The 26,563-nt window shown below is 39.2% G+C and overlaps 1 protein-coding gene across 1 annotated transcript; it reads right to left on the bottom strand.

Moving 5' to 3' along the window:
• Positions 1-23,383, bottom strand: SMC3 (structural maintenance of chromosomes 3). The gene is made up of 29 exons (XM_041415952.1): positions 22,811-23,383; positions 18,909-18,984; positions 18,482-18,520; positions 17,600-17,667; positions 17,167-17,238; positions 16,900-16,979; positions 16,267-16,345; positions 14,792-14,909; positions 14,085-14,260; positions 13,401-13,481; positions 12,975-13,139; positions 12,706-12,827; positions 12,164-12,377; positions 10,429-10,532; positions 10,116-10,215; positions 9,500-9,660; positions 8,038-8,179; positions 7,583-7,733; positions 6,419-6,571; positions 5,393-5,544; positions 5,031-5,189; positions 4,238-4,345; positions 3,740-3,848; positions 2,994-3,241; positions 2,660-2,872; positions 1,762-1,953; positions 1,422-1,599; positions 787-893; positions 1-477 (listed from the first exon to the last, which is right to left on the bottom strand). Exons 1-29 carry the CDS (start codon positions 22,823-22,825, stop codon positions 406-408), a joined length of 3,654 nt encoding a protein of 1,217 aa, XP_041271886.1. The 5' UTR covers positions 22,826-23,383; the 3' UTR covers positions 1-405.
• Positions 23,384-26,563: the final 3,180 nt, after the last annotated feature.

Below are 26,563 nucleotides of genomic sequence, written 5' to 3'. Positions count from 1 at the left end.
TTACAGCCATAAAACCAACCATTTTAATTGAAGCCATTAAAAAAAAAAAAAGTGAGGCAATATAAATGATAAAACTATACTTAAGAAGAAATAGCTAGCACTTTCTGAAAAGCTTTAAAACAGCAACAAACACTTTACAAAAGATCCGAAGGAAGAGAATAAAATTTCCAAACTACAGGTATTGTATAAAGGTAACATTAACAATTATCTTAAAAAATACAGCAACAGAGACAAAATGGATACTCAAGCTCATTTTAAACTAAGCCTTCTGGGGTCTTGGTTAAAATGTGTGTTCAAAAACTATTTTAAACAAGGACTAAATACTTCATCTTTTAAATGTACAGGTCCCTGGCATAAACATAGCACTATACACATCTTCCAAATAAGCAGTAATTACAAGTTCCTTTAACCATGTGTGGTGTCATCTTCTACGAAGTCTTTGGCCATTTCTGCTGTGATCACATCAATATGACTGACCTGGTGGAACAAAGAATCATTCAGTTATTACAGTACCTCCTGCAGAATAAGACAGACATTTCTGAAGGCTCCAGGACTCAGCAGCAGGTCTATCATCGATTTATAATCGCTTTAAAGAATGTGACACGGGACATCTGCAAGTATTTAAATTCTCTTTCAAGAACGAGAGAACTTTTTATAGAAGACTGTGTCACAGATAGAAATTTATCAGCTGAAGTGAGTCTCATTCACTCTGAACTCTTGCTAAGTCTCAAATGCACAACTTATCTTAATTACAGTGTTTACTGAGAAGCTGATCATACTACTTACCTTGTTTCTGAATTTTACACCATAGAACTTGTCAGCTGACTCAAGCAGTTCCGGCCTAAAAGTTGTTGTAATGAACTGAGCATGTTCAGCTAGTTCCATAATCATATCTAAAAAAGAACACAAAAATTCTTTATTAATGAAGTATTTTCAATAAAGTGAGACAGACAAAAATAGCAAATTCTTTGTCTTATTCAAAATAAGGTTTTTGTTAATGAAGCAAAAACCCCATAAATCAAGAAAGTATCTATACCAGTTTTATTTCCCAGATAATACATACAAGTATTCTCATTAATTCCAGTATGAACTCTGACAAGTCCAGCCACTCAGCAAACCTACTATGATATTAAACTTGTGATGAAAAACAGAGTAAGCACTTTTCTATTCATTTTTAGAATCAAAATATACTTCAAAACAGGACTGATTTTCAACACAGCAAAGTGCAGTAAGGAAACCCTTGAGATGCAGTAACAGAATGGAGCTTCTACATAACACCAAGTTTGTGAAAACTTCCCCAAACACACACTGGGCTTCTCAAAAATGTGGTTTTATGATCAAAAGCTTTATTCTTAAACATCAGGGACAAGACAAACTATTATCTTCAACCACAATGATGACTGTAAAAGGTAGACAAGTACCTGACACAGCTTTTCTATGCTGGGCATCCAAGGCTTGGTCAATTTCATCAAACAAGTAAAATGGAGCTGGATCACATTTCTGGATGGCAAATATTAGGGCCAGGGCCACTAGAGATTTCTGTCCACCTGAAAGTTGCTGCATTTCTCTCATTTCACCCTGCTTTCCTGTGAACGATACCTAAGAAAACAATGCAACAGCAAGACGACTTCAAAACACTAAACCACAGCATCACTTGCTATTAAACAGGATCAACTAAATGCTGCCTTTATTTTAAAAATATAGTTAAAAGACAACCCAAACAAACATTCAAGGGACTAAAAACCAAATATTTTTCTTTACCCTTATGCCAACTCCAGTGAACTGATCTACAGATGGAACGCTGCTCTGAGATCCAGATCCCCTTTCGCTCTCAGTACTGCCTTCACCTTCATCCTGGGACTGGCTACCTTCCACATCTCCTTTCTTCATCACCAATGTGGCCTTGCCACCAGGTACTAACTTTTGGAATACTTCACTGAAATTTTTTGACACCTGAAAAAGAAAGTAATTTTTACCTACTCATTTTTACAAAGTGAAACCTACTCATCAAAACCTACTCATTTTTACAGAGTGAAATCAAATGCAGACAAGTGCTGTTGCACGAACACAAAAAGTATCTGCTTCAAAGAAGAGATGTTTTTAAGCAGAAGTGAGAAATGTATGCTGTACAAAGCTTGGCTTAAAACAACTATTTTTGTAGTATGAGAATTTTCAAAATTTTTTTCAAGAAAATGGTACAATTAAAACATAGACCTGTAGCAAAAATAAGATTTACTTAGTAACCTTCAGTTAAGCAAAAAACCTTTAAAGAGAACAATTCACACATTTTGTAGTTAAGATTCTTTGTTAACATTAGGATTACTTTCACTAAATCTGGAGAAGGCATTCGGTGCAGTTTTTTGTTACAGCTCCCAGTAAGGGTTGTACGTAAGTATACAGGAACTCACTTGAGAGGAAGTATTGAAGAAGTTTAAACCAAAGCTAGAGTGGAATTGGAGATTGAAAATGGTAGCCTTATTTACTTTTCAGTATTCAAACAACCCACAAGCCTCAAGTTACATGGCTCAAGTTACATGACATTGCCTTCTCTTAGTACAGATTTATTTAGTATCCTCTTCTTCTCATATTGCTGCTACACCGTGGGACAACTTGATTGATTTCAGCACCAGTGTCTTTACAATTGTTCCCATTTTGTTACCTGCTTGAAAGTCAGCTGAATAGCCTCATATTTCCTGAGCTCAAGGACATTCATCAGCTCCATGATGGATTTGTAGCCCCTGTCCAGTTCCTCTTGTCTTTTTATCAATTTTTCCTTCTGCTCTGAGAAATTCACAAACTGATCTAAAGCTTTTTTATTAACGTGACTGTATTTCTTCAGTTCAGTATTGCACTGCTCCAGCTTGCGAAATAACTGTAAATGGAAAACATTAACACATCACAGTGACTTGCAATTCTAGCCACACTTGGCACTCAAGATGCAGTTGACACTGATGTTTGGGGTCATAAAACATGAAACCAAGCACACTACTTACCTGCTTTAAACTTAAAGTCTGATACTTTTCAAAAGCCTCCTGTGGAAGTGAACCCAACTCTCGTATTTTCTTCATGCATTCCTCTTTCTTCTTGAGAAGCATGCCTTGCCTGTTTGTCATTTTTTCAAGTTCTTTTGTATCATGGTTAATAGCATCCATATGCTCCTTTTCCATGTTCTTCCAGCGTTCCATGCTCTTCTGAAGTTCTTTAATTCCTGCTTCTGTTTTGTCAATAGAGTTATCCAGATCTGCAATATTGAGCAAGAGTACAAAACCCAAAGCTGTAAGTTTTATACACCTCTATAAGATCAGCAATTATCCAATAAAGTATTTATGAAACAAAAAGAGTAAAGAAAAGCGATTAAGAAACAGAAGGTTAAAGTTCAGGCAAAAGGCTGAAAATCCCTCTTTTCTTCCCCGTGAGTATATGGCTTTAAAAAACCCCAAACAAACGTACTCAGTCATACTGTTAAGTCTAGAAAGAGAAGCAAAAGAAGTTTCAAGACAAACAGATATGAAGTATTTGACAGCAGCTGAGTTTTAAATGGGTTAGACAAAATTCAGGAACAATTATACAAGATCTTGCTTTTAGGACAGTTGCCTTACAAGTACCACACCCTCAAGCCAGAAGCCCATTACCATCAACACAAGTTAATTACATTATGGTCTATTTCTAAATCAAATATGGTATGTGTGAACTTTCAAAACCCTGGAGAGTTTTCTTTCCAAAACATGAAGTTACCAACCATCTGACCGTGCCAGTGTATCCTTCACTCGTTTGTTGATAGCCTCAAGTTCTGATGTTGTGGCAGTAAGAACTGTGCCACCTTCTGTTTCTCGAAGCTCATTCAGTTCCTATGGGACAAATGAATGCCACCAGGCTTCAGCATGAATGGGAACATAAGCCAGACAAACAAGCTATCTTCTGCTACTCTACATGTAACTACATATAACTATTACATACTTATACTATTCAATATTTTCATGATGTTCTAAGAGAATAGTTAGATTTTCAAACAAATCTGTTATTATGATAGTCCTATTGGTACACAGACTGTGTATCCACAGTAGTTTTTATCAAAAACTTGCTGAAATTCAAATGAATACTTAGTTTCTACATAGGGGAGCAAATCCCACCATAGATAATGCAGTGTAACAAATAAGTATTTATGATATATATGTGTTAGCCCTAGAAATAAACAAAACCCAGACTGCAAAAGTACATTTGAAAGAAAATCCCTTACTTGTTCCACTTGGTCCAAGCGTTTTCTCAGATTCTCATTGAGGTATGTTTCAACTCTTGTGATAATGCCTTCTAATTTAATCCTCTCATTCAAAAGCTGTCTGTTTTCCTGAAGAAAGTAGAGAAGGATACTAGTTGCCTTACCTGACTAAGACTATTTTTACCTTGTTACAGAAAAAAAATAATTACAACAACAACAAAAGCCTCTTCACACAATTCTGTGTATTAAAATCTCACAATCCTCTGGACTATTTCTCTAATTTTAACTGACAGTAAAAAAAACAAATGAAAAGGTGTCTAGTACAGATGAGTGAGTTTATTGATCTTTATTTGCATCTGAAGCCAATTCTTAAACCCAGAAATGCTTTAGAGACTAAAGAAGCAGTATTTTTCCAGCAACATTTGTGTCAATCATCAAAAGTTTAGTTTTGTCTCACGCACACACTTATAGAAATTTTCCTCTCTCATAATATGCATCCTCCCTTCAGATGATATCTATTTGTATTTTTTGTTGGCAAGTCAATAGCAAGAGCAAGAAAATTGTGATGATTCCAACACAAATAGCCTTACCAGCCTTAATTCCCACACAATCAACTGGCAAAATTCACTTAGTGTTTGAGAAAAACTTGCAAATACCCTTTGGAAATGAGAGAACTTTAAACACACCTACCTACTACTGATGAAGCACTCATTTGCTGGCACTATATTCAGAAGTGACTTTTCATACAAAAGGACAAAAGTTTATTGCTAAGAAAGGTACCACATTTAATGGCAAGATATTTTCATTTCCTTACTTGCTGCAGTTGTCGAATTTCATCATTAAGAGCATCCACACGTTTCTGATCTTCAAGACTAAGCTGAGACAACAAATCAGTCCCCAGTTCTGCTTTTAGTGATTCTCTCGTTGACTCCATGGCATGTAAACTTGCCTCCAGGCTCTGCAGGCTACGTTGCTGTGGGACAGATAGACAGAATCACTACTCAAAGCAATCTCTAGATTTATATTAAATTTTACCTGTTCATATCAACATATCTCTAGTTATCTCCTCATATTTCACATTATGATGTCAACCAGAAGAAAATTCAAGTTTATCAGTAACATTAATGAAACAATTAAAATAAACCAAGCAACAATTCTCAATATCACCATACCAACCTTAGGCATAAATGTCTTTTCAGACTGCTGCCTCTTCTCCTTCAGCATTTTCATCTCTGACAAAATACTGTCTCGAGAGGCTTTGAATTTTCTCTGCTGTGTTTCAATTTGCTGCATTTGGTTCATTAGCTGGTCAATCTCATTATTAATCCATACTGTGGGCTAAGGAAAATTCTCTACTTGTTTTAAAAATCACTTTATTCCTACTAGTACCTTCAATTTTTTTCTATTTGACATATTAATCTTTCACCTAAATAGGAAACAAATCAGAACTCCACCAAGCCATAATGATCACTTGTAGAGGAAAAATCAAGAACTATCAACAAAAATAACTTGAGCAGCTTATCAAGTTATCAATACCAGGAACTAAGCTAAATTAAGATTTTCCTTGCTTGTTTTACTACATGATATTCAGAATAACACAGGGATCCATTTGAACATGCAAGGAAAGCTCAGATCTTACAAAATACAGAACAGATGTCTCTAATGCACTGATGCAAAGGAGTTCAGTTTGAAGGACAGAATGACCTGGGTGACATATAAGAAAAGTGTATAAACTTCCCTTACCCCTGAATTGTAGATATTGGATCTCAAAAGGACACAGTGCAAAGAGAAAAGCCAAACTGTCAAGCAACTCAGAGCTTATTACAACACAATGCTCTCCCACCTCCCCTCCACAGCATAAATGGACTATGTAACACATCAATTCAGGACACAAGTACTAAAAATATAGCCTGAGTCAGAAGAAGCAGTGAAGATTAACACAGATAAGAACATCTGGTTATGGCAGTTACTACAACAGACTCTAAAAGGAATAGAAAGCCTCATAATCTAGGGTTTAACCTCACCTCTAAGCTTTAAATATCAAATGCAGTAACACAGAGAACCAGGCTGCACACGAAACAGTCAAAATAATGCCACAGATAATATGTAACAAGTCAGTCTCCTGTTTTCCATCTATTACTGTAACTACAAAAGAAAAGCTGTGTCATCACACAACCTTCCCCATTAACAACAAAAGGATATTCTCAATGTTTCTACGTAAGTTTTCATTGAGCTTTGCTTCAAGTTCACCAAGTTCCTCTTCTGCTTTTCTAACATCTTTTTGCAATTCAAGCCGAGACTTCCTGGTATCATAATAACCTCCAGTCAAAGCACCTCGATGGCTGACTTGATCACCTAAGAGCAGAACAGAATGAGATCTAAAATGCACACTACTTGCTTGCCATAAAGTCCAGCACAGTTTCCACAGTGCAACATAGCAGGTTAACCAGAACATTTCAACTAAGCTACAAAAGCACTGAATGTCTCAGCAATCACATATGCTTACAGTAATTCGGGAAATGTTTATTTCTCTATTCAATTTAAACGCTATTTCCTTTCTCAAGATAATCACAGACTGCTAGGATTTCCTTCAAGCATTAGGTCATTTTTGCTTGTTTTAAATTAACTTCTGAAACCATGTAGCTTGAAGGAAAAAAAAAATACTTATATTAAGGGAAAAATGCAAATGCTTAGCACTACCAGTTTGAAAAAAAGAATCTCAAGTCTTCTATGAGGAAATAAAGGAAGCTATTCGCAGTATCGGTGGCCTATGGAGTATGCTGACACTGAAAAATTAGTAATTTCTTCCTCAGACATCCTTAGGAATTTTTTCAGACTGACTTTAAGACACAGAAACAACAACAACCCTGCAGGGAATCTATCCTTTTCAATCCATGCAATTAACAAAATATACAGATTACTTCAGAGAACATAAGACGTATTTACATCTGTTGCACAGAAGAATTCACACTGCCTTTATAAGGAATTAAGGCCATTCATTCACACCCTAAACACTGGTTTGAGCTTGGGGAAAACACCATAAACACTCCAGGAAAACAAACACCTGTTAAATTGCATAAAAAAACTGGATGAATGCAAACCTAATCTGCTTTGTAATTCTCAGGAAGAAGATACATTGCTACTAAAATTCAGAGCATAAGAAAATTTCATACCTTGTCAAGAAATCCTGTATTTTTAAGCACTGTACTTAACCAAGTGCAACCTTCTGTAAACATCTCAGTCAAGTATATATTAGTTTTAATCATCTTATTTCAACAACACTAAACAGATCATGTTTAATGAGCCCCATTTTCCCAGGAATCCTATTTTTGCAATAAATAACTTATAAAAAATTGCACTATTTACCTTCCAGAGTGATACAATCCATTGTGAAAGCTCTGGCCAGCTGGGTAGACACTTCCATGCTACGACAAATTAAAGTCTTCCCAAAAACATGTTTGAAAGCTTTATCAAATCTTGGATTGTATCTCAGTTTACTGATCATAGGAATTGCATCCTGAAGTGAGATAATTACAATTCAGCAATTAAATTAATTCTTGAGTATCAGGTTACAATAAAACTCTACTTATTAGTATTGCCTTTTCACTTCTAATGTGCAGTTAATAAAGAGCAGACACCTTGTAGAAAAATGTTTTTCTATAACATAGTTTTTTTCATGTTCAAAAGTATACATTAGAAGTAGTATTTAACTGCAGACAAACAGAAAAGCAAGTGGTGGGCAATAAGCAATGTACACAGTTCAAAACATGAGGCTTTGTAGTTATGAAGCAAAAGTAGGTTAAAAAGTAATTCTAACTCACATTAGTCTCAGGATAAGCAGTATCTCTAACATCCAGCTTGTTCAAAGGGAGGAAAGTAACTTCTCCAGGAAGGTTCATTTTGTTAAATTCCATTAGGATCTTTGTACTGACCTCATCAGAATCCACAATGTGATAAAACAACCTGTTTAACAAGCCAAACAAGTAGGCAAAATTTTATTATGCTAAAAGGACAAACATACTTGTATACAGACAGTATTCATGCAGATACCATTACATAACACATCATTATAAAGCTGCATTGCATTTCCAATTCCATGCCTTAGAAAAAGCAAGTGGATACTCTTTGCACTTTGCTTAAAATAGGATTAGCCAACAACTTTACATTCCACTGTCCAGCCAGGAGCAGCTCAGTAGGTGTACAGTACCACTGTGCCCACACTTGTCCTGCATTTCCATCACACAACATTCAGCACCACCTCTCTGCATGGATCTCCAAAGTTTGCCTCTGCTGCCTCTATACACCACACACAGAGACAGAGACTCCATCTCCCTGTGCACTATGAGGGACTGAAATAAATGATTTTTCCTTTGCAAGTTGAACTACAGCTTGCTTGTTACAGCGTTTTCCAAACTATGGGGCACAAAAGGATTCAGGGAGAACTGTAAAGTGCTTGGAAGAGACACCCTTGTTCACACTGACACAAGCTCAGAAGAGACTGCATTTCCAATCACAGTAGCATCAACATTTCTATGGGACACTTTGCAAGCTCATGTCTCCTCCGTCCTCTTTCCTGTCTATGCCATTATCTACACTTCATTAGAACAAGAACTTTTATGACTACTCATGAGTGGGAACAGGGACTGATCACACAAAAAGATGATCTTAATTTGAAGTGTTAGATGGTGCAGCAAGTGGTGGACCACCCAACAGGCATTTACTTCTTCTAGAAAACATTTTACACAGACTCATTAACACTCAACATCTTTTCAGATAACTTTTAGATAGCAGCTTTTGACAGTTTAGAGACCATTCTCAACCATGAGATTTTCTAGTACAAGTTAAATATTTCTTCCTATTATTGAAATATCAGCCTTGTTTACTGTAGAATTCTCCACACTGGAAGATGTTGTCCATTTTATTCAATATAATTCAGTCTCACCACCAATCCCCTGGCAAGTATCAGGAGTGTGGGTCTGGGGGCTTTATGGGGTTTTTTTCTCTTTGGTTTTGTTTAAGGTTTTTTTAGACAAAGTCAGGAGGAGCTAGGATTATAATTTAAATTGTTTAAGGTTTTTTTAGACAAAGTCAGGAGGAGCTAGGATTATCCTTTAGTCAAAATTCTTCCTAGTTCCTTCACAATGAAATAGCAGTTTGATCATGCTATACAGAAGGCAATTTGACAAAAAAAAAGGGCAAGACAAAGTTAAAAAGAATAAAATTTCAGTAGAAGCTTGCAACAACTAAATTGTGACACTGACTAAATAGCACATAATGAATTACCTGTTCCCTGCAGTGACTTCAACGCAGGTGTAGAATGCTGGTTCACATTCAAAGTTATTCATCACGATCCCATGATAGCCATTCAGAACGTGCTGGTTTATGCCTTTTCGACGGAAGTGCTCCAAAACTTTGTTTATGCTGTCTATACCATTCAAAATGGCCTGGTAAAATACAGCTAATTACTGTATTGCAGTTAAAATGCACGGGTATAACATTCATTCTAGCTTTAACTTTGTGACAGGTGTAACCTCCTTTTTTGCCAAATTCCTGTTAACGAACCTGCAGCTCTAACAGAAGATACCTAAATAAGAAACCATCACTTTTCAGTTTTGTTTGGGTTTTTTTAATCAAGCAGATATCAGAGGAAGCTTAAAAAAATATTCCATTTCTGCCTAGTCTCCTCATATCAACTACCTTGAGCTCACAAAACTCATTTTCAAGTAGTGCTAGAGCTTTAAGTATTTGAAAAATTTCAGCCCAGAATATAATTTGTCCACCTTAATTATGACAGAAAGACCATAATTTTATAAGTAGCTATCATATGTTTCATATTAAACTGACTTGTCCTTTAAGAATGAGATTCCACAAGGAATTATCAAAAGTGAGGTTATCTTACCTTTCCTGTTGCTGCTCTGAGAAGCTGCTGTTTCTTTTCTAGATCCTCCCTCTTTGCAGCAAGAGCTTGTTGTTCTGCATTCTCTTCTCTCCATAGGTAACTACATAACAAAACCAATAACATTTTGTAAGTGTGAATGCAATCTGAATGCTTTATTATTTCCTTAAAGACTGGTAATCTAACGGGAAGGCAAAGTGTGGAAGTTCATACATGGCCGTATTTAAAAAACATACCTACATGCCATGTTAACAACTACACAGTTGGGGTCCTTCATATTAAGTGAGATTGAGACATATTTCAATTAATTACTAACTTTCTTTCACTCTGTAGTTCATCCTTTTTATTTTTCACTTCATAATATTTTCTGTCCAATTCTTCAACACGAGCCTTCACTTCATTAAGATCCTGGTCCAGTTTCTAATAAAAAGAAAAGAACAGTATGAAACTACAGCTCTCTATATTTTTTTAAAAAAATATTTTATTCAATACTGAACTATTAAAAATTCAGAAAATTCCTACAAACATTTTAACCAGCTTACAACAAAAGCACTAAGAATAAATTATTGACAGCTTTGTAAAGAAGCAGTAACAATGTGTAGGTGCCACACAAATGGCAAGGCAGGCACTGAGTTCAACTGTGCCTCTGGGCACTAAAGTGAAAAGGACCCTTGTAAGTCACAGCAGGAACAGGAATCAAAACAGTAACTAACATACATAGAACTTCTGTGTAATCATGCTCTGAAATGACATTTGTGATAAGTACAACTAATCTTGTGTACCATGTCAACCCCCTATTAGTGAAAAACCTTAGCCTGCTCTCCAGCAGTACTAGACTTTCAAGACAGCTGCTGTCAACAGTGTGCTGTTTAAGCCAATGCACAGACATCCCCGCTTTGCTCACTTAACACCTGCCATTTTCAAAGCAGCTCAGGGCTAGCCCTCAATAGTGTTTATGTATTTATGTGTGTACAAGGAGGGCTAACTGTGTTGTAAAAACACAGCCAGCTCGTTCCAAACTAACCTTGCAAGCTCTCAATCACATTCACCCAAAACGCCTTCTCTTCGAATAACAAAAAGCTATACAACTTTTCACCTAAGCATAAATCAACCTTCCTTGAGGAGCAAAAGGAAACCAAGACATGGTTACAGAAAGGAATCAAAATCCACAACAAGCGTAACCCCTTCAATTCTACAGAATTACCATTGAGCAGTACAGTACAACTGCAGTCAGCCAGTGATAAATGCTATTTTCTTCATTCACCAACTCAGAAAATCACAACTTTGCTAATGTGAGTCCCAATGCAAGCAGTATTTTAGCAGAACACCATCATCTCTGTACAACTACACTCCTGCATGGTGTCAGACTGACCCTAATTTCAAATACTGAGTTGTACAGAGCCTAATTTCAGTAGGTATATTACACAAAGACCAAGAAGACCATCAGCATTGGCACTGTATGTTCTCTCAATATAAAAGCAGGGTTTTCACAGCTGGAGCTCCTAGCAGGAATGCTATCTCTGGATTATTTTGCTGTACTTGCACTGTAAGAGCCATTTCTGAATGGAAATTAAAATCTAAGTCATGCAGGTAACAGATTAATCTTCTAATATGCCTAAGAATGTATCTTCCAACTAGCTGCAACCATGGTACAAGGGTGCCAGTGCCTGTTTCATAGTCAAAAAGACCCTGTTGCTTGGGGAAAATTAGAGAAGTGAAAACAACCAATACAGACTTCTATAAGGATGTAACAAATTGTTTTCTATGACATGGCTATGTTCAATGTAGACAAGAGCAAGGCAGATAGAAGCCTATTCCTGATAACTCAGGCCAAACACATCGGGGAAAGTATCAGAAGGCAAAGCCAGCATATAGAGTGAAGATAGTGCAATGCTAAAGGGTTTTAAAGTTTATCTGTAGATGTCTTCAGTATTTTTCAAAGACCACATCCAACTAGAAAGTCACATCTTCCTTATAAATAGGCATTGAAGTCTGACTGTCCAAGTGTGAGTATTTACCCTTCTCTCAACAAGACTAAGCTGCAAACTTACACTGTACTGTTCCAAGTTTTTCTCCTTGTTTGCCTCTGTATCCTCTAAGTCCTTGTGTATAGCTGCAATCTGCCGCTTCTTGTCATTGATGGCTTGATCTAAAGACTTCAGTTCTTTCTTTATCCACTTATCCCTTTCCTCTTTGGAAGTAAACTGGCTCCCTCGACCTTGTTTTGCATAAAGATCTGTTCTTTCTTGTGTAGCCTGTGCGAGTCTGTTTTGAGAAGGGAAAGATAGGCTGAATTATAAAGAAATCTTGAATTTATTAAAAGCAAGCATTAAGAATTACTATTGGAATTTTCAAAAAGCATCATATCAAGCCCTAAAATTCGAGCACCAAATCAGTAACAAAAAGAAACAAAGTAACAAAAAGAAAAGAATAATGTATCAATAAAAACATCCACAAGAAGTGGTTAAGCTTAGAAAATCATTTTGCCAACACCACTCCCACCCTAACATAAAGCAGGCTTTCTACAGACCATCTCCAAGTTGTTAACTGCAGATGGATAGCACTGATAAAATTTGCATAGAAGGCCACAGACCTAGCAATTCCCCTCTCTTCTTTTTCTTTTACGCTGTTAAATTTTGGCTCTGTTTCGGCCAATTCTTTCTGCTTCTCCTCGATTTTCTCAAGAAGTTTTTGCCTCTCTTTTAGCAGTCTTTTCTGAAAGTCAAACAAAGCAGTATCTAAAGTTAGTATTTAACAAACCTTACAAAACAGTGACAGGCTCCAGTCTAAAACCAAAACTTCAGTGTACACGGACACTTCCTGGTGCCAATGACATTTTAAGACCTCACTGGTGTTACATACCCTTTGCTCACTGTTGCCAGCTAATTCATCCTGTAGATCTTTAGCCTTCAGCTCCAATTTAGTCCTCTGTTTAATCTGCTCCTGTCTTTCAGCACTAAGTTGCTCTTTCTCTTCTTTCATTGCAGAAATCTTTGTCTTCAGTTCTCGAACTTGCCGTTCTATTTCCTATGCAAATTTAAGTATGCAGATTCTTAAACACTGAAAGAATTTCATCACTTATCAAAACTCACAAGATCATTATTCAGTAGATCAAAATACACTGGATGTGGGAAAAACCCCAAGTTTCCAAACAGGATGAAAGCACGCAACTGAATTTAATATAGATACCACCAGCCCTCACGCTCACCCTCCTCACCTCCTCCAAAAAATCCCCAAAACCACAAAGCAAAACACACCTTTGGAGAGCCCTTTTTAAAGTATTTTTACCTCCATTTTATCTCTAGCATCTTGCTGTGCATCTCTCAGCTGCCTCGATTTTTCTCCACTTGTCTCTCGTTTAGCAGAAAGCTGTATGGAAATATCACCAATGGCTTAAGTAGCAGAATCTGCTTTAGTAGTGGTTCCAGAAAGAAAATAATTTATTTAGTGAAGAACAGTGATGCTGAGGAGTACATACAGTGCAGGTAGTTCAGTGTGCAGCTGCAGATTGCTGCAGATTAAGTTCTTGGTGGTGGAAGCCACAGGCAAGAGAATCTCATGTCCCTTTGCATAACAAAGGGCACGGGAACCTGTGGCACTCAGAGACAGCAGAAGCCCCACACTGCCACTCTGATGGGATAAAAAGCCAGTTTCCTTTGCTGGAGTCCCACCTTCCTTTGTAATTTAGTTATTGCACCAAGATTAAATTATTTTCAGGATCAAGATATCTGAGACTCTGCTATGGAAACCCAGTCTGACTGTGAGCGTGGTGCAGGGAACCAAGCAAGGCACCTGCACTGGGAAGGGGTTTCAGTCCTAGCTCAGGTGGTGCAGTTCTGACTGCCAGAGTGGCTCCTGGATGGACAGGAAAGCTTCCTTAACACTGTCAGGATTCTGTCAAGGATCACAAGGAGATGGCAGCAAAAACAAACCAACAGCTCATTACATTTTGTACTAGCCAAGATATTTTACCTCATCAAGCTTAGCTCGAGTTTCATTAAGTTCCTGATTATAAATGGTGTATTCTAATGCTCTCCTCATTTTATCCCATTTCTGGTACTGTGCCAGCTCCTCTTTCTCCTCTTCTAGAGTATGCAGTCGCTCCTCAATGTATTTCAACAACTCGTTGATTTTCTCTCGCTTGCCCTCTTTAGAAAACATGACATGATTGAAATTCAGTTAAACACTGTAATATAACCCCCCATCTTTACAGCCACTGAATCTACTCATGATTGACAGTTTGTCAACACACGTGAAATGTAAGAACACCCCGTGTTCAAAAGTTCTCCATCCCAACAGCAGAACTCTTGATACTTGCTACGTAAGGCAACACAAGCATGTACTCTCTTGGCTCACACACTTAATACAGACTATACAACATGAACTTTAGTGTTTGCACAGCAGTAGGTACCCTGATTTCTGGATCACTGCCAGCTGACATCACTCATATGTTTTGAACAGTAAATTTATCTGTATTAGCTTAGCTAAAAGGTTTTATTACTAAAAGCACACAGAAAGTAACTTATTAAACCTTTTGAGATATTGGAAATTCAAGGAAGAAATACGACCAGCTGTGCATTGTTTAACATATCACAAATAACACCGATCTAGCTTTAGATAGAAGTTTTAGAGTCAATTGAATTACTGTGGCATAAAGCAGTAATTTCTTAAAGTTTTACCTGTTTCTTTCATTAGTGAAATACTCTCCTCTTTACGTTCATCGTACACTCTGGTACCAGCTACTTCTCTTAGTAGCTTCAATCTTTGAGAGTCAGGAGCTGTGGCCATCTGGTTGATCTGAAAATTCAAAATCTATGATTTCAATAACCTGCTCTGGATGTATGGCTAACCACAACAGAGCAAAGATTGCACTCTTGCTCTGCCTGCTTGCCTGAGGTTTTGGCAGGAAGATTCGGATACATAGCATACTGCTTTCCTTTTGAGACAATTACTTCAGGACAGCAAGTATTCTGTTTGTAACGAAATTTGCTGCTTTTCAAATGCTACCATTTGTTGCTAAAACTCAGGATACAAGTACTATGTACACTGAAAAAATCATAAACCACTCAAAATTGTATTTAGAGAAACTCAAGCTTGGGCTTTTAAGTCCCGGTGCTAAATGAAATAGTTTAAATGCCTCCATAAAATCACACTAAAATGCAGGGGTTATAAATCTTAGAATAATTCACAGCATGAAACACTCATTAATATGACATCAAATCTGTCATACAATTACACCCAACATAAAACCCACTTCCTTTCAATAGCATTTCAGTGGCTGCATGCTCTTCTAAGAAGGTAACTGTTTCTAATTTGTCTTATATTAAAACCAGTTTGTGTATTTTGGCTGTTAAGTAGTGTGCACCAATCCCCACTATGAGTGACTTTCCAGCTCCGGCTGTTTGTTTCAAATGCACACATCCAGCTGTATAGGAAAATTTATCCTGAAAAGCATCTGGCAGACTCTACTACAGGTTAGCATTCCTGACATCAAGTACTCCTCAAGTCTTCTCCCCTTGCATTCCTCTCCAAGTATGCCTTCTTGTAACCCTTGGCGGTGACAGCTCCCAGTCTCCTTGATGATCCATCCTGTGAGCCATTACAAGTAGTCTGTGCTTTGTCTCCAGATGTGGCTGTCCTTTGAAAGCTCTAGAAAGCTGCTTGGGTCTTGAAGACCAGTTAAGACAGCCCATGCCATGAGCCCTTGTCCTAATGTGCACTTGCTTTCGGTACTTCTGCATTTTCCATTCATTCTCCATTGACAGTATTTTCAACCTCTTAAAATTCTCTACCATTACTTTGCTGTCTCATCTATAGGCCCAGAAATCTTTGAATTTATACTGAACTATTTCACAGGAATCAAGTTTGCTTTGTATTTAAGTATGTGGAAAAAACCTGATTGTAAAGATCACCATGATAAAAAACCCTCTGATAAATATCAACATTTACAGGTTTTTTTAACATTTTAACGAACTAGTACTAAAAGTACTAAAACAATAATATCTGCCAAAGAAGCATTGACATACAAGAACTATTTCAAACTGAGGTAGATTTAGGTTTTGGTTTACTTCTGAGCTAACTGAACTAAGTCTGACATCCAGGAAACATGATCTCCTTGACAGTGATTCTTCTACTTGGTGGAAAAGAATCTTACCTTTCCTTGTTTGACAATATAGTAGGGATTACTGCGAGAAAATCCAGCACTTTCAAGAAGATTCATGACATCATTTTTCCTGAAATGTTATTATGAATCCATTAAAAACTAGAGTAAAAGTGAGAGCTATAAAAATGCAGTAAAGTATCATAACTATACATCATATTATATCACCGTGCAATGCATGCTCTTTTTGAACAACCTTCTTTATTTGAAAATGGCTAATTATAAAATGAAATGAGAGAATAAAAATGAAAAATACCTAAATCACTATAGAATTCGAAAGAGATTAAGAAATAAGAACCTCGAAGCACAGAGGAAAGAAATACAGGCAAACATATCACAAGGAAGGATGTAAAACCACTGAGAGTGTGGTAACTTCTATTTCAAAAAAACCCTGAAAGAAATACTATTAAGCAGTTAAACACCACATCAATGGATGGATTAAACTGCAAGTTCAAAGTCTGCTGTCTATTGTACAAGGACTGATGTTCCAGCTATCAAACTACTGGCACTCAGTATTACACAACAGAAATAAATTATTTCATGCTAGGGATTCAAGGGTTGGGTTTGCCTACAGAATTTTACAGAAATACTACTGTTCTCATTCAGGTAAGGAAAAGAAGTACCTACGTCACCATTTTCTTGTCTAAGAAATATTGGTCCTTCTTGGCTCCAATGACTCTGCGAAGTGAGACTTCCTCTTTATCAATCTTAAGAAAACAAAACCCAGTAAATACACATGCCTACTGCAAGCAGCTGTAACTAACACCAGAACGTTTATGACACTTGTTACCAGAAATGACTCAAAAGCAGGTACCATGCTGAAGGCTTCCATAAGACTGAGATCACTTGAGTCTGAAATGACAATCTATGTGCAAAGCAGTTTACTGAACTTACCGGTAACCTGTTGTCGGAATTGTCAAATATAATCTCCACAAATGCCGAAATAACACGAGGACCTGTACCTTCCTAAGAGAAGAGATGTTCTGGTTAGACAGCTGCCACCTTAGAAAAGATTTTGAACTCATTCTTCTCCTCTTTTCCCTGACCCCACCTCCCCTTTCCTCTCAAGGACTTGAGATGCAAGGGCATCTACATAAGATCCAGCACACATTTTTATTTCTGATAATCTTGGCTACACATTCACTGGTGTGCATTATCAACACAATGCACTACTGTGTAATAAATTCCCTTTTGCCAACTGAAACAAAGAAAATTACTTTCAAAATAATTGGCTCAAAATATCCACAGCCCAGCAATTTAACATTTTTGTTGTACCATTCAAATGCATTAGCTTATGCTTTAGTTTTGCTGCTACACGTTCACTTACATGCAACAAAGCCAGTCTCTGCTCTGGGCGAAGATGACTAAACTCATCACTGAGGACAAACTGAATTGCTGTAATAAAATAGGAAAGAAACAGAAAATTTATTCTTTCCTTCAGGGAGACATGTAACAGTTTCATTAACTTAAAACACACTGGTTTACTGCTGTATAATACAATCAAGCTGTTGCTAAAACCTTACAATATTTCTTCACTAAAAACCTTAATCTGCTGGATCTTTATCACTCAACCAGCCGTACAGCAGGATTTATCTGAAGAAGTCATTGTTGCCACATTACTGGTTCACTGCATAATCATTAACAATGCTGAACAATTAGGGATTCATGAGCTTCCTTCTACATAAACACAGCACATAGGCTAGGCTAAAAATATGCTAAAATACTTAGCATTAGACAATTTATAAACACAACTGTCACAAAGCCTACTAACACCTTTAATTAGCATTTTTGCTCCTCCATTAATGCTCCCACCTCACAAAATCCCCCCACAACCTTCTACTAAAAAAATGTCTAAGCTGTGCCAAACTGCTATTGAGCAGAAATTAGCCACTAAGGATGTCTAAAACAACAGCAAATATCACAGTCATCTTTCATGGAGAGCAACTTTTAGAAGAAGTTTCCTCCTGTAAATACTTTTGCCAGCTGAAAGTCTTAGAAGGCCCTTAGTAAGAGAAGCTGAATTCTAGGGAAATACCTGGACTAAGTACTAAACTAGTGCATTGAGATCTGCCTTTCACCACTGTCAAATAATCTCCAGTCTGCCGCTCCTTACTGAGGAGGATCATTTGTTAAACCAAGTTCTAGCAAAAACAAGCAAAGAAACCTGGTATCTTCAGCACCCCTTGGCTAACAAGAAATCCATGCTTACCATAAAAAAAGTTGCTTTTTCCAGATCCATTTCTTCCCACTGAAAATTAGAACACAAAGTATGACATAGTTACAGCTGACATAGGTTAATAGTGCAATGTATCTTAAATGTGGCACAAAAATATTCAAGAGCAGAACCAAAATATAACACAGCCAAATGAAATCTCTAGGGAATGTGATTAACTAGGTAGATGGATCACTTGAGTAAAAGACAGTAGCCCTTTCCCCAGCAAAATGGAACATTAACAGTTGTTTGCTCTACGTGGAACACGCCCTGTGGTATATTACATACAGAAGTTTCCAAAACACAGAATATAATCATCAAATGTAACCAGAACAATAAAAACTATAAAGGAGATGAACATGAATATCATCTGAAATAAAAGTGCAGTTTTAACTAGTGATAAAAGGCAAGTATCAGAACTTACCAATGACATTGTGTTTAGAGCTGAATGGGTCCACAATGGTTTGGTCCCTGTAGCTTCGGAAGCCCTGAATGATTACCTGGTGAGAAGAGGGAGTTATTTTAACAAAGTTCTCTCTGTTCTTCAACAGTTTTTCTACTACAAGGTTTGACAGAATATTTATATCAATTATAATCTGCCTACCCTTCCTGCACACACTCAACTTTCCAGCTCAAGATCAGAAACTTACACCTTGCCCCCCACCTAAGCATCGGTTTAGGGGCAGACTTCTCCCCTAGCAAGAGGTGCTTGTACTTCTGCAGGCCAGAGCACAGCAAGCCAGAGAGTTCCAAGAGGTTTTTTTGTAACAAACTAGACAAAAAAATGGATTTGCCTAAAGTATCATATATAGGAAAGAAAACTGAGTATAACAAGCACTTATTTTGAATTTTTATAATGCAATCTACTTACAGCATGAGAATTTTATTGGCAAATTCTCCAAGCAGTGCCATTGCAGGCTGCAAAAACTGTACCAGACTGCCTATCTCACATGCAATAGTCTCATTTTACTATTCAATCTAAAGGGAAACATAAAAGCAAGCTTGTCTTGGCCCCAATTCACAGCCTAAAGAGACAAAAACATACACAAATAACTTCAAGAGCTATGCAGCCAACAGTCATCTGAAAGCACAACATCAACTCTTTAATTTCAGCAGCATTTTTGAGGTTTGTCAGGCCTAGCAATACACCAGGTACCGTTACAATATCCTAAAACTTCAGCTCTGCATAGCAAGGAAACTGATCCAACCTCCAGCACCGAGCAGCCCGTTCCCCATTCAAAGCTGCAGTGACAGAACAGCAGCTTTGCTCTGCTCAGCACCACAGAAAGCAGCAGCCACCTGAAGGTCTGACACAGGCACATCTTTCAGCAAGAACATTTGAAACAGGACTACAGTTCCCATTTAATAGCTGTGTTCTTTGCCCAGCTCTTCCTCAACAGAAACAGGATACAGTTAAAACAGTGGCAGTGTTTCAGCAGGACAGCTACAATACACTAAAAATTACTTCATAAGAAGACACAAAAACAGCTTGCAAGATACTTCTCAATATTATTAGTGCTGAAGCTTAAGATATGAAATGACTTAGATTTTTTGTTTGTAAGGTCTATGGCCCCATCACCATTTTCTATTTCTCTGAACATGTCGTTCCTTCTGTCACACATTCAAGTATTAAAGGAGCCCAGATTCCAGAAAATGAGCAGAATACTTTTTATTCAAGAAGCACATACAAAACTTTAGCAAAAAGAAACCTAGAAGTGGTACTGCAAACTTTCAAGCTGCAAACCTTTCCTCAATACTATGAAGGGCTCTGTTAAGTGTACACCCCAGCACCTCAAGAAATATCTACCTTCAGAACCGCATTCATAGTCTGCCACATTCTGGTAGTGCTAAACAGTGGGGGGGAAATCCTGCCACAAAAAGTACTGGACAAAAGACTGGGAGAAGGAAATGCCCATATTTATTCATGTCAAGTTTGGTCTTCAGTCTTTCTTCCATTATGTGACAGACCACTATCAAGTATTGCTGTGGAAAACTCCTCTTACCACCTGTTTGTACTAAGGGATTAAAACCATCTCACCAATATTGAATGAAAATGCCATGTCAGATAGCAAATCAAACACTGGAATTTATAAAAATCAAAATTAAATAAAACTTTAAGGTATTAACTAGCTTTTAGTCAGAACCTAAGAGGCCTTCTCTTCCCAGGCACCATGGCTTTCTGGTCAAATTTTCTTCACAGAATTTCATTAACAGAATCTGAAGCTAAGAACACAGGTAGGCAGCAAATTACTATCCTTGACCATCAAGCATCAGACCGAAGCAGAAGCTATTTCAGAAAAGGAACAGTGTTCCAACAGAGCTTCCTTCAATACTCTGCCTGACTAAACCTCCTCTGAACCGCAGTTGTCTGTGCCCCCTCTCCTTAGGCCACATACAGTTTTCCTGAACCACCTGCACTGTATTGGGATCCACTGCACTGGGAGCAATCAAGGATTTCAGAACTTAATGGACCAAACTACAGAAAGCAAGTTTAAGACAACGTAGGGACCAAAGACTACCTGTGGCTGGGAACACAAACACCCGACCTTCCCTGAAATACAGCCTCCCTCATCTGCCAGATGGAGACTTTTGCAGCAAGCTCAGTGCCAGCAGCTTCCAAAGGAAAAGCAGGAACAGAATATCTTAATCAGGTCTTGCCACTGACCCTAGGTCACAGCAACGATGTTCATTCATTTTGATTTAACATATTTAACAAAAAATTATTTTACAAAACTCAAACGTTCTGAGACAGCGCTGCTTCCAAACTCACTAGATTTCAAGGGGAAGGGAGAAACTAAAAAATGGGCAAAAAAGTTGGTCTCTACTGCTTTTCATTTTTTCACATAATACATAAACATCTGAATTGGAATCATTAATTTACTTGATTCTCGTAAGAACCTGAAATTATCTACAAAATTATAACCCCAAACAATTATTATCTCTTGACTATTGCTACAGAAGCACAAACTTCCACCACACTCAGGCACCACGGCAGAGGGACACAGGCAGACTGAATACCATCATCTTCTCCCCAAAGCTTTTCTCTTGATGGTTTATCACTTCATCCATCCTACATATTCTGATACCTCATGGCTTCTTCATTGCCTTGTATCAACCCAGATTAAGACTTAAACATTTTTAATGTCCAAACTCCAGGAACAACTTCTGGAAAGCAACAAAACAGAGGATGCTGATGGAATCAAATTAATTCTCATCCTTTTTATTCTCATATCCACACATTGTTACACATTCCTCTACAGCTCCTGTAACAGTATTGGTTATTGGTATCAGCCACCCAAATTTGCTTCTTTTTGTTTTCCTCACAATGAAACGTTTCCCCTGTTCTGAGATAATCTGAACTCACTCTGTATATCTCCATTACTGTTTGCTTTTGAGTAATTAAAATCTGGAGAGCAAAAACCCGTATTCAAAGTCTTTAAAGCAATGTGCCCATCTATGATGATTAATCAAGAGTGATTTACAAAAGTACGATCAAAAGGCATTTGAAACACTGCCCAGTCAGCCAAACATTAGATTAAACCTTGGTATCTGTGTAGAACATGCACCTTCAAAGCTAATAAAGTACTGTTCTTAAGAAAACCACCCACAGGGTGTGAGAAACAGGTCAATTTTGAGTCCAGCAGGAAATGAGAATCCTGGTAGGCTTTGTACGAACACACATATGCAACAAAACGAAAGCGGGAATCAAAATCTGTGCTAAAGCAGCTACAGGGAAATTGCAGAAGTAATACAGTGATGACCTCAAAAACTGTTTGAAAAAGGTGTGTACCAGGATTTTTTTAACTGAGCCACAGATGTTTTGCAAGGGTGAAGCTTAACAGGTAAAATGGTTCGTGCCCGGGGACCTGAGACAGCATCCCAAGGCAGAGACCCCACAGTTCGAACAGCTGAACCTTTGGGTACGAGCCTTCCGCGGCCGGAACACCGGGGCTGGCGTACAAAGGGGCCCCGCGAATAAGTCTCGGGTCCATGAAAGAGACCCCAGCGCCACTTCACACCTGCAATGAATGAAAAGGGAGCAGAAAACGAGAGAAAGCGCCGCCAGCCCAGCCGGCGGTAGGACCTGACCCGTGGCCGGGCCGGGGGCGCCTCCCTCAGCCTGGACCTCGATCCGCCCCCCGGGGCAGAGAAGATCGAAGCAAAGGCCTCCGAGCCCGCCGCAAGCTCGCGGGTCCCCTGCTGCGGGCCGGGCAGATGTGAAGGTGCAGAGCCCCCAGCCCCGGGGCGAGGCGGGCTGGGTTAACCCCCTAGACCGGGCACAGGCCGCACCGCACACTGCGGGCGGCGCGAATCCCGCCGGCTCACCTGCTTGATGTACATGGTTGCCGACGATGGGGTAGGCCCGCCAGGCTGGCGTTCAGCCCGCCCTCGCCGTCTTTTTCCGGTCCGAACGCTCGGCTTGATCGCGGGTCTCCACCGCCGCTTCCCGCCCCCTCAGCCGGCCCCCGCTTTCCGCACAGGGCCCGCTCACCCCTCACGCAAACAAAATGGCGGCGGACCCTCCCCGTCCCGTCCTGGCGCAAACCATTCAGCACCACTTGGAGGGAGAACTGCGGAGCAGAGAACGCGCTCATGTACAGCCGAAGAAGCGACACCACGTGGAGCAGCGGGAATTTCCTTTTTCTGATCTTTCAAAGTGCCTCGGTGGTCTTTTGGGCTGCGCTGCTTAGCGGGGAAGGCAGGCCACTCTGCCTTCTGGGCGCCAGGATCCCCCCAGGGACTTAGGAGAAGTGGTTTCTCCCGTCGAGGGGCGGATTGGGCGCCAAAGGCAAGTTGAGGCGAGCGGAGCGAGTGGCGGCGCGCGCCTCTAGGGGGCGCTGTGGGGGCCGCCCTGAGGGGCCGCTTGCGCGGGAGGTCAAATAAACACTCGGTCTGAAGACCCGGCTTCCGTTCGAGGATCTAAAAATGATTTAAAAAAATTATAATCAAAAATAGGCATCAGCAGCCTTAGGGCTACGCTGGCCGCCCTTTGCCTCAGGGCACCCGCTCCCTCAGCCACCTCCTTCTGGCTGTGTAGGGCTGGGAGCCGAGCTCGGCATCCACAGGGGAAAAGTCTGGGCGAAGCCAAGGAGGTGCCCGGGGTGAGCTGGGCAAGCAGCGATGGTGAGAAACATTCTCAGGAAAAGAGCTTGGCTGGAGTCTGTGCCCGCTCCTTCGCCTCGCCTCGCCACTATCCAGCTCCCCGGAGGAGCTGTCAAACACACAAAAATAAGCAAAATGGTAGGAGAGAAGCATTAATTTTCACCTCATCTCTTCCATTTATGGTGATTTCAGGTGTTGTGACAGCAGTCGGGGTGAGACATCTCAGAGAAAATGCAATTTTCGGTTTGACAGTGCTCCTTCAAAACTGCGGCTCTAGCCAGCACTTCTAGACACACAATGGAATTCCTCCTCTGAGCCTTTTAACACTAATAAAAACTAGATTTAAACAGAAAGGTCTAGTTTCTACCTCTCCTAGAATAATAGATGGATGAATTACCTCTCTTCTCTAATGGGAAAATCTCACCAGTCTCAGACATTCTTAAATGCCGTGTAATTAAATGGTTTTACTAACAGCCCTAAAAGAGGCTATTGTAACAGATTTTACCAGCACCTGTAAAGAAATGGTCTATTGTTTCTTCGGAAAACATAGGGCTTTAAAAAAACTAAAGCGTTTAATGGTTGCTCCAAAAACAAAAATGAAAATTTCCTGCCTTATTTGGCTTTTCAATAGCTTAGTTCAATGTGACTGAGGGAAAAAATATTTTCCCTATTTGCATTTTCAAAATCCCTTTCATATTATGATTTCAGGGAATTTTAAATCCTCAAATCTTACAGCACCTTTCTGGGATTATTTTGTGTACTAAATTTACTCTTCTTTGCTTTTTCTGGGGTGAAGCGAGTTAGAGATGCCGGTAGTTCGAGTCCCAGATGGCTGGCCCATCCAAGGAGACTCCTGGAAGGGGGAAAAGAGAGTTGAAGAAAAAAAATGAAAGTCAGATTCCTCACTTTTCCTTACTACACAATGAAACAATCTTCTACCTGGTTAAAATAATTATTTACATCTATTTTTGTGTTAACATTTTCATTTTAACCAAGTCTTCTTGAAAACCCTGTGCCAGGATATCTCCTCACTAACAATCTTCTGCTGCTAAAGACACAGGTGGATGTGGACAGACCATCCCTGCTTCTCAAGGCAGTATAGTTGTTAATTTGGCCGGTTCTAAAGTTCATTCTGCTTTGTCTTCTGCCTTTAGAGGTACAGGATGCCTTGAGTCACATTTTAGAGATTTCCTTTATAATTCAGAAGCTGTAGTTCACTTAATCATAAACTCCCAGAGCAAGGAATTAATCTACCTGCCCTAAAGCTGGTTCCAAGGAAAAACCTGTGCAGAAAGCCATGTTGTGGCAGCTTTGTGTTCCCCTTGGGATGCCCTTTGCAGCTGCAGTGTGCCTGGAGCTCTGGGCTTTGTGGTTTTCAAAACCCTAACACTTAAGGAGTTCAGAGAAACCAGCTGAGGAAAATTTGCCTTTTCTCTTGACTGCTGCAACGACATTGTTGTGCCTGAATGCACCAAGTCTTGTTGTAAACCCTGTGTCAAGCCAAACTCCAGACAGTTTCCTGTGATTGAGGTGCACCAAGAAGTGTATCATTCTATTATTAACAAGCACAAACAAGGACCTGGGATCTCTTTTATTTCCAGGTGTTTATTCTCTCTTGAAGACTTTGGATATACAGCACGCTCCCACAGTTTGGAGAGGGCTCATGTGCATACAAATGTGCACAGACACCACAGTATATTTATTCCTAAGAATAAAATCACATCCCACTGATATTCCATCAGCAAACATTCTCACCAGTGTGACATGCTTGCAAAAATAGCAACTGTATTCATTAAGGATTAAGTGGCAAATGATTGTCTGGTTCAAAGAGTGTTTCAAATACTCAAATAAGGCCCCTGCACACAGGTTTTGCCACATAGTTTTTAGAGATTGTACTTGAGGGAGTGGTGTGTTGAGGTGCACATTATATTTTCTCTTACTCTTTTGATTTTGTAGTACTTGCTGAAAATATGCTTCCAACCCAAGTGTGATGCATGTCAGTTTTATTCTGTCAAGCTGGTGTGGCTGTAGGAGTGCAGAAAGCTGGCAGCTCGTAAAACAGAGCTCTCTATTCAGAACCTGCAAACATATAATCAGTGCGTGCTAAGCGAGGAGTTCACCTGGCTTCAGGAGGTGCTGCAGAGATTTTTTTCCATGGCCCTGCTTTACAAGCAGAGTTTTTGTATAAATATGCTTGAATTAGACAATTAGCATCAGAAAGGAGGAAGTGGGAACACTGCTTTAATTCATCTAGTCTTCATCAGCATAAAAATATGTCAAGCGGTTCTTTCATGAAACTTAATGGGAGCATATAGATGGGATTTCAGTTCTGTAGAATTTTTTTCTTTTCTCAGATAGTAGAATTTCTCTCAGAAAAAAAAAATGTTAAACCTATTGTGGGGAGACACAAAGTACTTTTAAGTGCTATTAACCTCTTCTATTACCACTTTCAGTTGTGAACCAACACTTGTATAGGCTGCTTTCATTCATGAATGGCTGCAATCACTGAGGTATTTACTGCTTTTTTCAAAGGCCTGTAGAAATCAGGTTCACTGCAACATCAATCTCTTGTGCTCCATCACATGAAATCGTTAGGGGAGGCAGAACTTCTGGAGACAGTTCTTAGTGCTGGTGTTACAGTAGAATCTCAGGAGCAAACCAGGGAACTTGGATTTCGGTTGACTCTTTGATTAGACCCTGCAGAAACCAGTGTCCAATGGCACTTTGAACTCAGAAATTCCAATGTCCTACTTCCAGGCTGGGGAACAAAGGCAGTGATAAAGGATCTTGCCCAAGGTCAAGCAGGGTAACAGTGGGACAGCCAAGAATTCCTCTTCTCCTAGAACACCCAATCCTGAATCCCAAGGCAGCAGGGCCATAATGCGTCTTTCTCTTACCTCTGAACTCACTAGAGATTCCAGCAGGCCAAGTAAGAGAAACCAGTTCTTTCTTGACAGACCCTGGCACACGCATCCA

This window comes from Onychostruthus taczanowskii, unplaced genomic scaffold, assembly GCF_017590055.1.
Source record: "Onychostruthus taczanowskii isolate IOZ18803 unplaced genomic scaffold, ASM1759005v1 scaffold5, whole genome shotgun sequence".
NCBI lineage: Eukaryota > Metazoa > Chordata > Aves > Passeriformes > Passeridae > Onychostruthus > Onychostruthus taczanowskii.
The sequence above is the reverse complement of the archived record's forward strand: the minus strand, read 5'-3'. Positions and strand labels throughout refer to the sequence as shown.

Excerpts from the sequence above, each read along its gene's own strand:
- SMC3 (XM_041415952.1), bottom strand. Across the intron at positions 16,980-17,166 it reads ATTCCGACAACAGGTTACCG|ATTGATAAAGAGGAAGTCTC; the intron begins GTAAGTTCAGTA and ends TGTTTTCTTAAG. Across the intron at positions 8,180-9,499 it reads GAAGTCACTGCAGGGAACAG|GTTGTTTTATCACATTGTGG; the intron begins GTAATTCATTAT and ends CTTGTTAAACAG.